The sequence below is a fragment of the Hakea prostrata genome, chromosome 5, assembly GCF_041222555.1.
Source record: "Hakea prostrata isolate BN-2017 chromosome 5, UWA_Hpros_2, whole genome shotgun sequence".
Lineage (NCBI taxonomy): Eukaryota > Viridiplantae > Streptophyta > Magnoliopsida > Proteales > Proteaceae > Hakea > Hakea prostrata.
In genome coordinates, this window is record NC_142604.1 from 42,663,137 (window position 1) to 42,673,441 (window position 10,305).

Sequence of the window (10,305 nt, forward strand, 5' to 3'; positions counted from 1 at the left end):
CTAATAGCATCCATTACCCAATATTGAAGATAAAAAGTCTCTCGTAAATAACACCCAAAAAAGGAGTCTGTGACTCTGTTATTAGTTAATTGAAAAGCTTACACAGAAAAATATAGAATCTCAATGAAAATTTTAAATTCTGTAGTATTTTGGGAAAAGTCTCCATCAATACATTTGCTTTTGCACTTGGGCTGAATGAATGAATGACTGTTGACTTGAGAGCACTTACTAAGTTTTTATCACTGGCATTCCCAATAGGGAAAAAAATTATCACCTTCAATTCAGAACAAGCAGCAAGCAAGTCAAGTGAGTATTACAAATACTGTTACAACAGCAGAAGTTAGATCTTGTTCTGTAAAATCATGTTACCAGAAACTCCAATGAAGTTGATGAGAAATTAAATAGGTGGCACAATATCAATATTTCTGGAAAGAAAGTCTACATGGAAGAACTACTGGCTTAAAGATGCCAAGCTTATCTGATCCATTAAAATATAAACAGCAAAACCAAGTGAACACATATACAAAGAGGCCTGTAGAAAGAAGACCCCAACCACCCCTAAATTAATGACTCGAGATTTACAAAGCTAAGTCAACCTAATTCAGGTGCCACAACCACTGCTGCTACTGCAGTTCACTCACCCATTCCAGCTACTTTACCTCATCTTAGGCCTCTTGGAAGGGCCGGCTCTATCAGGAAGCCGACTCTTACCAAAAGCCTTCATCTTTCTTCTCTGTCTCTCCTCCTCACTATCAGATTCATCCCCTTTTTCCCTGTCTGCATTGCTTGCTTCCCTCTCCAGCTCTTCCCATGTTTTCCCCTCCTCCTCCTCTGAGTCTTCCTCAGAGTCCTCCTCCTCGTCTTCCTCTGACTCCACCAGTGACTCACTACCATCGTCCTCATCTTCAGAACCTGAGTCAGACTGCACGTCTGATGGCACGTAGCCTTGATCAGATTCCTCTGTTTTATCTGAATCAGAGTCAGATGCTTCCAAGTTAAGGAATTCCCAACCCCCATCCTCAATGAATGCTTGAGGGTCCTCCGTGATTCTCTTCAGTATTGGTGGCCAGTTCAAATTCATCCTGCTCTCGTAGTACTTGATGTCTGCTGCATCAAGCCACTCTTTTATGCTTTCAAGAGAAGCAGATGGAATTGAATCAATACGAAGGACACTTTTCTTGAAGTCCTTGAATACGATTGCCATGTCAAGGCTCTTTTGTCCAAGCCCGACTCTCTCCAGGTTCACAATCTCAATCTCACTCAACGTAACAACCATAAAAGGTGTCTCTACCAACTCGACCAGACAGGTTGCAGTTGGAACAATAAAAGCCGATGACTTGTAGGGAACACCATGGAAGCCAAGATCTCTGAGAGGCTGGTCAAACTCAAGTTCAAATCCCTTGAACTGGGGCTGTTCCCACAGCTCGTTTGCCCGGTTGACAAAGTTCTGGAAGTCGATGTTGATCTTGTTTTTCCGCTCCCTTTCCCGCTGCTCCTCCACAATCTCATCAGGGTCGTTGGCTGATCTTCTCCCACCACCCAGTGTCTGAACAACATCCATTACTTCAACATAAAATTGGACATCCTTTGTCTTCTTGGTCCCTACCATAATATGGTTGTGCAGATGGAAGTGCAATAAGGTGATCATCTCCTTCTCAGCAGCCTGGAAGAATGCATGCTTGATGTTACCATACATGACATCAATACGCTCATTTTGCCTTGATGTAGAATATCGGAACCCATTTGCATGGGCCTCTAAAGTACCAGGAAGCTTTCTCCCCCGTCCTCCAAAAGTTGGACGGATCCAGAGGTCTGGCAACCTTATTGGCTTAAATTTACCCCCTGCTAATTGCAGTTTCTCCTGAGTAACCAAGGTGGCCCTCTCAGCTCTCTCAGACTCTCTTGATGCAACCTGCCTACGGAGGGTCTTAATCTGCTGTACCATTTCACTAATATGTCTCGAGTCCTTCGAGCGAAACAACACCTCCTTCAAATAGATTGACCCTTGGAATTTCTGAGAAGTTGCTTCATGGGAACCAACTGAGGTTCCTGGAACATTAAAAATTATCCGCATAAACCAAGATCTATTACTGTCTTGTTGGCTGTTCACACTTTTGACAGTCGCCACATGGAAAGGAACCATTACTCCATGAACTGGGAAAAGTATGGCTTCGTTCTTATGGTCAATTTGAATCATCAATTCCTTAGAAGGAGGGATATCATTGACACTCTTATATGCAATAAGATCACCCAAAGGTCTCCCTGTACCCTGAGCATCCCCTGTCACTGTCCCACCTCCTGCAAGCCTCCTTGCAGTTTCTTCATTCTTTTGACGAGCAAGCTCTGCCTGGTGATGCCTACGTTGCTCCTCCTTTGAAATTTCATTGCCAACAGACCTTAGTTGCGCCTTAGATGAAACAGGCTCTTTGCCATTGACTTCAGCTTTGGATTTTGGTTTCTCCTGTTCCTCCTCATCTTCATTGAAGGAGTAAGCCACATCCTTGACAGCCTTAGAGCTGATTGAAGTCAAAACTTCTGGCTTCTTCTCATTGACAATAACTGTATCGGCAAGCAACAATGAGAATTTCTCAGTCTTTGGATTCTTTGTTTGTGCTTGCAAATTTTGAAATCCAAGTGTAACATTGAAAAGCATCCCTGCCTTCAACTCTCGGTCATTCTTGGCATTAAGACTCATTCCTGACTCACGGAACTCAAGACCAATACCTGTACCAGCAGATTTGCTCAGATTTGCAGCTAACTCAGGAGCATCGTTCTCAACAACTGATAGTGCTGCTTGGTAGGCAGTACTGGCCTTGTTCCCAGGTTTTAATGCACTGATTGCAGCTTCATGAGCCTTAAGGAGAACCTCATAAGCCTTGCTTTGCACTGTAGTTGCATCAATAAGAAAAGTCCTTGCAAGATTAGAACAGTAACTGTTATAGCGAGACCCAATTGCACAGATGATTACACTTGTGGAGTCATAATAGAGATTCTCATCATTACTTGAAGCACTTGGCTTTAGATCAAACTCTCCTCCACTCTGAAAGATGGGAGGATAACAGATGTCAACATTTTCTGCCTTGAGCTTCAGCTTTATCTTCGCAGGATTCAAAATTGCCTTCTCAGTTTCATCCATCAATGAAGAATGTGAAACCTTTTTCTCTTCATCAATGACCCTCTCCAGTTTTGGGATGACAAAATGCTTCATCACAGAAGCAGTCAAGTATGCTGTCTTTCTCACGTATGTAAGCTCAGTATTGTCCTTCACAGCAAACAAGTCTGAAAATCCATTAGTCACATCAATAAGCTGGAAACCGGAGTCTTTTAGCTTTCCAGCCCATGTCTCTAACAGAATCCCTTCAGGAGCCTCCCTTGCTATTTGTCCAACAAGAGGTGATTCATGGTCATCCGATTTGGATTGAGCATGTACAGCCCGAAATATATTTTCCATGATTGCAATTCCATCGTCGTTTCTAGCCTTGACATGAATAACAACTTCTGCACCTACCGCTTCTGTGGATGATTTTTTAATGACTTCAAGAAGAGAGGCCTTTTTCTGGCTACATAAGAAATGGATCTGCCTCTTCATGAAAACCATAACTGTCTCAGGGAACTCATAGCCAAGTAACCAAATGTTTAATGCTGAAGACTTCAGGTACCTTAAATCCTCAGAAGCTGGAGGTGTGGCGATAGCTATAACGTCAGAGGAGCCCCATAAATTAGTTTTATGGTTCTTCCAGTGAGAATAAAAAAGTTTCAGCCTCTTGCTAAAATTTTCGAGATTGATGGTGTATGCACGGGAGGCTGCAGAAGTTTTGCCATCTGAAGCCTTGCTATTCCCATTCCGTTGATCTGCCATTTATTTAATTGATCTAGAACATGAAAAAGGAGCAAACAGCAGTGATCATAGACTGTTTGATATAGCTTATCAGATCAACAATCTTCCTCTATTATGGACTGAGCAAGATTGATCTGAAGAGACAGAAAAGAAAAGGAATAATAAATCAAACATGGGATGAAATTTACGCAACAACAGATACAGAACTCGGTAATTTGGGATGACTCCCATTTTATGGGACACCATATAAATTCAAATACTAAGTAGAACCAAATTGAGATAATTCATCTCTACATTGTCCCAAAAGAATCCTGACCAGAAGTTAAGAAACTCTGAATTCGCTCAGAATCTGACTGCACAAATTCATATCATAAATGGAACTTATTTAAAGTCATATTGACATAACGCAACAATTTATTGTCACAAATAAAGAATAAATATACAAACGTATATGCTGACAAAAACTGGAAGTTTCCCAACACATATTTTCCAAATCTATGCTAAATAAAAAGAAATAAACATAAATGCTCAGTCCTCAATCTATCCTCTCGGAGTTTACACTAGGTCTTTGGGTAGTACTTTATGGATATTTCGGTGCCAAGACTTCCACTTGCTCAAATGACCAGGTTTCTAGATTCTCGATTGGAAGTGGATTTCTAGATTAGACATCTGTAGAAGGACCAATCATTTTAACCCCCAGCTATAGCAGGACGAATCATTTTAACCCCCACCGGTCACCCAAAAAATTTCAATAAGACTCGAGCTCAATGGCAAACACAACGTACTAGACATCAGATCCATACTAAGGAAAATTCAGGAAAAACCCAAGGAATTGTCCTTCAAACACTTCCTCATCTGGTTTACATCTACTGTTTTGGTTGATGACAATTTTGCATGAACTCCTCCTCCACGCTTCAAAGCTCTTCCACTGGATCCTGAGACTGGATTTCTGGGGTACATCTTCACCTCAATTGGAGTACTTTGGAAGGACAAACAGTGATTTTGCAAGCCCTAACTCCAAATCAAAGGGGAAAAAAAGAGAGAGAAAAAAAAGACACCCCAAATTCAAGGAATAACCAGAGGACCCGAACCTAGAGTCCAACTAAAGGCAATTATGGTAATCTAACAAAAAGGTAAATCAGAAAGCCCCAAATCGAGATTGATCAACAAAAATCCATAAACAAACCACGAAAAAACAATCCAAAAGACGAAATTGGAAAGAAAATTTCCACCTCAACTTCAAAATTTTCTCTTTGAAATTCCTTCTAAAAGTAATACTATGAAATAAGAGGAAAGAATTAGGATTTCACAAAGAAACATCAGAAACCAGAAAGCGTGTAAGAAGGTTAAGAACAATTATTTACTTACGAAGAAAGAATGGTGATAAGAACATCATCTACAAGTGAGGAGAATCCAGAGAAGAGAGATGAATACCTCTATGCTCTGGGAGAGAGAGAGAGAGAGGAGCATCGATTAGCTCTTCCCTGTATTCACAGCAAGCGGAACAGAGGGAGGATGGATTAAACGCAATGAAGGTCTTTAAGTCGGGAGGAGAGGAGGAAGAGCATGGATCCCCTGCACATACGTGAAGAGTAGATATTTTTCATATCCTCCCCTTTGCATTATACATTGACACCTGTTCTCCTTCTATTGTCTATGTAATTTTCTGAGTTATTTCAATGATCCATATTGTACGGATCATCAATTTTTTTATTATTATTATTTTATTTTATTTTTCTCTTGAGCGTCTAACATAGACGCACCTTAACTACCCTTCAAAGAGACTTTTTTTTTTTGGGCCAAAACAAAAAAGCAGCAATAATATTAAATGAAAGATTTTAGGTCAAAGAACTTATACAAATGAGAAGAATCTACAAGAAACAAATGTGGTATACCCCACCAAGATTTGTCTAGAGATAACCTACAAACACCTTTAGCAAGTAAATCAGCAAAGCCATTGCCAATTCTAGGAATATAACTAAAAGAAACCCTAGAAAAGAAAGAACAACGCTTCAAAATATCTACTACTAAACTGAGACACATCCAATCTAAAGATGAGCGGAGACTCTGGAGAGCACTAACAACAGGTAAACAATCTAAATGAATATGCAAATCAACCGCTCCTAAAGAGGAACCCAGAATAATATCATCTCTAATTGCTTTAAGTTCAACTAAAGTTGCTGAAGCACTATGACCACATCTACTTTGAGCCCCTACAAAACCACCATTATAGTCCCACATGATGTACCCTCTACCTCCTTTATATGAAAAACTATCCCATGATCCATCAACGAAAATTTGAAAGAGAGCAAGTTCTTAGAAACGATATGACTCGGCCTTGGATGAGGATCCCCATGAGCCCTTTGAAGATCCATAATGTGATATTGTATATCTGCACATAGATAAGAGAAAATAGTTATTGTATGAATTATAGAAGGCATTAATCCCTCTAAAAAGTGCAGCATTCCTAGTATTCCATATACACTAAGCTAATGCACTCCACATCTGATTCACTAGGGTTAAATTGTCACAACCATTGAATTTCATTTTGATAAAATCCATCCAATCAAATAAATTTGTCCCTAAAAAATCAGATGTATTGATACGTAGGAGAGATAGTCTCCAACACTCTTTTGCATGATGACAAAAAAACAAGGCATGACATACATTCTCCGAACCATGACCACAAGTTAGACAAAGAGATGTAAGTGAAACATTTCTCAAGAAGAGGGAGCTCCCAATTGCAATAGCCTCATATAAGGATCGCCACAAAAATTGTTTAATCTTTGGAAGAGTAGGAATTTGCCAAATAATTTTCCAATATATTGAAGAGGAGGGAGAAGAAGCAACATTACCTTGATCATCATCCATAGCTAAGTATTGATAATAAGTAGACTTCACAATGAACTTACCATCCTTTGTTTTGTCCCATATCCAAGAGTCTAGAGTATTAGGAGACAATAAATGGATTGTTAAAATAGCTTGAACCTCACATGGAGAAAATAGAGACTGAAGTAAAGGTAATTTCCAATGGCAAGTGTCCCAATCAATAAACTCTTGCACCCATATTGGACTATATCCCAAATGGACACTACTAATGCCATGGAAAGGCAAAGAGGGAAGCCATGGGTCCTTAAAAATATGCATATTAGCTCCATTTCCCACTTGCCTAATAAAGCCCTATTTGAGAATATCCCTCCCAAACATAATACTTCTCCAACCCCAAGAACAATTATTTGGGACACGACATTCAAAAAATGGAATGTCTTTAATGTAATTTGCATGCATCACCTGGGCCCATAATGAGTTTGGGTTGGTTAAAATTCTCCAATTCTGTTTGGCAAGGAGTGCTTTGTTGAAACAATGTATATCCCTGAACCCCAAGCCTCCATCTCTTTTGCTCTTGCACAAGGTTTTCCATTTTACCCAATAAATACCCTTTTCCTTGATCATTTTTCCACAAAAATTGTTGGATCCTTTGATTCATTTGTTTGCAAATTTCATTGGGTATGAGAAAACATGACATAACATAGACAAGAAGAACAAATGCTACTGTTTTGATTAAAATCTCCTTCCTTGCATGAGAAAGCAATTTCCCCTTCCACCCAGATAATTTAGAATCTAGACGCTTCAAAATAAAAGAGAAAGTTTGCTCTTTAGATTTTCCAATAGATGAAAGAAGACCCAAATATGTTCCATGAGAATTGACCTCTTTAATATCAATGGCAGAGACTATATCAATCCGGAGGTCATGAGGGGTTCTGGTGCTAAACAGAACAACAGACTTTTCAGGATTGATGTGAAGGCCAAAAAGTTGTTCATAATCTTGCAACAAAACATTTATCTGTGATGCATTAGAAATAGATGCAGGGGAAAAGATCATGCTATCATCAGCAAAAAAGAGATGGTTAATTTCTGGAGCGAAACGGGAGAGCCTAAAACCCGGATAGTCGAGGGATACCAAGATTGGAACTGAGCATTTGTGAAAAGGTCTCTTGACAGAGGATAAAAATGTAAGGGCTTATAGGACAACCTTGTCTAATCCCTCTTTGTGGCACAATAGGTTTGGACAGGGCACCATTGATTTTGATTTGATATTCAATAGTGGTGATGCATTGCATAACCCATTGGACCCATTTAGAATCAAACCCTAGATGTCTCAAAGTAAGTTCAATGTATGACCATTTTAATTTGTCATAAGCCTTGCAAAGATCCAGCTTAAGAGCCATATATCCAAATTTAGATTTGGATTTGCGCATAAAGTGTAAGTACTCATGAGCAAGATATATATATTATCAGATATGGCACGACCTGGAAAAAAGGCACTTTGAGTCTGACTAATCATGGACCTCAAAATGGGTTTTAATCGATTAGCCAAACATTTTGCTATGACTTTATATGGAGTAGTGCATAGAATGATGGGTCTAAAGTGAAAGACATCTTGAGGGTGAGTTATTTTGGGAATTAGGGAAATAATGGTTTTATTAAGATTGCGCAACATAAAAACCCCCATTAAAAAAGTGTTGCACAACAAGGGTGAGATCATTACCAATGATATCCCAGTGCCTTTAGGAAGAACCTTGTAGGGAGCCCATCATATCCAGGGGCCTTGGTGCCCTTCATTTGAAACAAAGTTCTTTTAATCTCATCAGGAGAAAAAGGTGAGCAAAGAAGAGAGGTATTTGAAGCTGTAATGCATGCAGGAGTGCTATTGAGAAACTCATGGGGAGGGATAGGGTGAGAAGTGGTGAAAAGGGAATTGAAATGAGACCATATTGCAAAATTGATTTGAGAGTCTTCAGACAACTAGTTACCCAAATGGTCTTTAATTTTTGTGATAGAATTTTCCTGCCTCCTTTGTGCAATGGAAGCATGGAAAAACTTTGTATTTCTATCACCTTCTTGTAACCATTGGATTCTAGATCTCTGGCACCAAAATATTTCTTCTACTAATAATTGTTTCTCAATTTCTCTTTTCAACTCAAATTCTTCCTTAGCAGAACTCTCAGAAACAGATTTGGTTTGACACTCTTCCAACAATTGGGATAACCTAGAAAATTCCTTTGAGGCATTATGGAAAGTAGCTTTACTCCATGACCTTAAGGATTTTGTGCAATTCTTAATATTTTGATGCAATCTGTATGCATGGGAGCCATCGTTTGTTTGCAACAGTGAAGTGAAAAGAAAAAAAAAAACATGTGACCCCTATTTGTAGAGGTTTGAATCTTCTGCGGCCTAGAAATAGCGGCCATCCAACACCAGCCTATCCAGGGAGCACCATGTGGCCAAGAATAAGCCATAGCCATTGATTTTCAAATACCCAAATTTCTCATGTGTTACTCTAAGGGTTGTATGGTAACCATTCTAGCACACTTATTCTGTGCCATTTGTCCACTTTGGCATAGAAGTTAGTAAAAACATGTATGGTAAACCGGTTCAGCTTTTGTGTGTTGGTTCAGCAAAACTATGTTGAACCAGGCATTTGGCACAGAAATTCCTTAATTGGAGCTTCTTTGACACAAAAATTCTTTTGGTGAAAACATGTAGGCACAACGTCTCAGCTGACGGTGATGGAGGACATCGAAGTAAATTCACTCAAATTCTTGAAAACCCTAAGGTTTCTCGTCTCTCTGCACTCTCTCTCATCTTTCTCTCAGTCTCTCTCATGTTTCTCAAGTCTCTGTCGAATGTGGTGTATCTCTGTCGTCTCTTATCTCTCTGGATTCTCTGTCGTCTCTTTCGTAGCTATCATCTCTCTCTCAAGCCCTAAGCAATCGTGAGAAGTTCTTTGCTGGTCTCTCTGCAACTGCTGTCTGTACAACCCATCAAGGGAAAACTGAAGCCGTGTGTGCAAGAAAGCAACAATTTCAGGTTCGTCTGCAATCATTTTAGTGCTTCCACTTCTTCATCTTCATCAGTGAGTCTCTGGTATCCATTTCTCATCTTCGTTCACCTACAACTTAAGGTATTTTCCATTTATATATCTCATGGTTGTGGATTTCTATGAATTCCCCCCCCCTCTTTTATGCTTAAAACCTTTGTCGTATGGGATAATTTGTAGCTATAGTTGTAGTCTGATATATCTTCAAACTTATATACATCCTTGGTTGTGATTCTGAGATGAATTCATGTAGGCAGGAATTGTAACAATAGATAGTGACTTGCACCAAACATCTGAGGTTTCAACTAGGTTTCTGTTTTTCTTTGTTGTCTAGAAACAGAATGTAGGAGTAGCATTGGCCAAATAAGCTACAAATCTTGATTAGACAACATGCTGCCCCCTTGTTTTAACTCCAAATTTCCCCCATTTTCCTCCTTTTTGCTGTAAAAAGATACATCAGAGATAGGGATTAGGGATCATGAAATTGGTGATGAATTTGTAGGTTATATAGCCAATTGAAATAGATGCTTCTATGGATTGGATAGTGTCGACTCTTTGCAGATGTCAAGGTATTTGACTGTAATGG

General features: G+C 39.4%; 1 protein-coding gene across 3 annotated transcripts; it reads right to left on the bottom strand.

The window, feature by feature from the left end:
* Positions 1 to 228: 228 nt before the first annotated feature.
* LOC149016014 (FACT complex subunit SPT16-like) lies at positions 229 to 5,423 on the bottom strand. Of its 3 annotated transcripts, none has more exons than XM_089157108.1 (2): positions 5,273 to 5,423; positions 229 to 3,872 (listed from the first exon to the last, which is right to left on the bottom strand). In XM_089157108.1, the coding sequence occupies exon 2, from the start codon at positions 3,857 to 3,859 to the stop codon at positions 656 to 658; it is 3,204 nt and encodes a 1,067-aa protein (XP_089013234.1). In that variant the 5' UTR covers positions 3,860 to 3,872; positions 5,273 to 5,423; the 3' UTR covers positions 229 to 655. The 3 variants fall into 3 exon arrangements, with proteins under 3 accessions (XP_089013234.1, XP_089013233.1, XP_089013232.1); XM_089157107.1 differs by having other exon boundaries at positions 229 to 3,972; XM_089157106.1 differs by having other exon boundaries at positions 229 to 3,972; positions 5,207 to 5,423.
* Between the last annotated feature and the right edge of the window lie 4,882 nt (positions 5,424 to 10,305).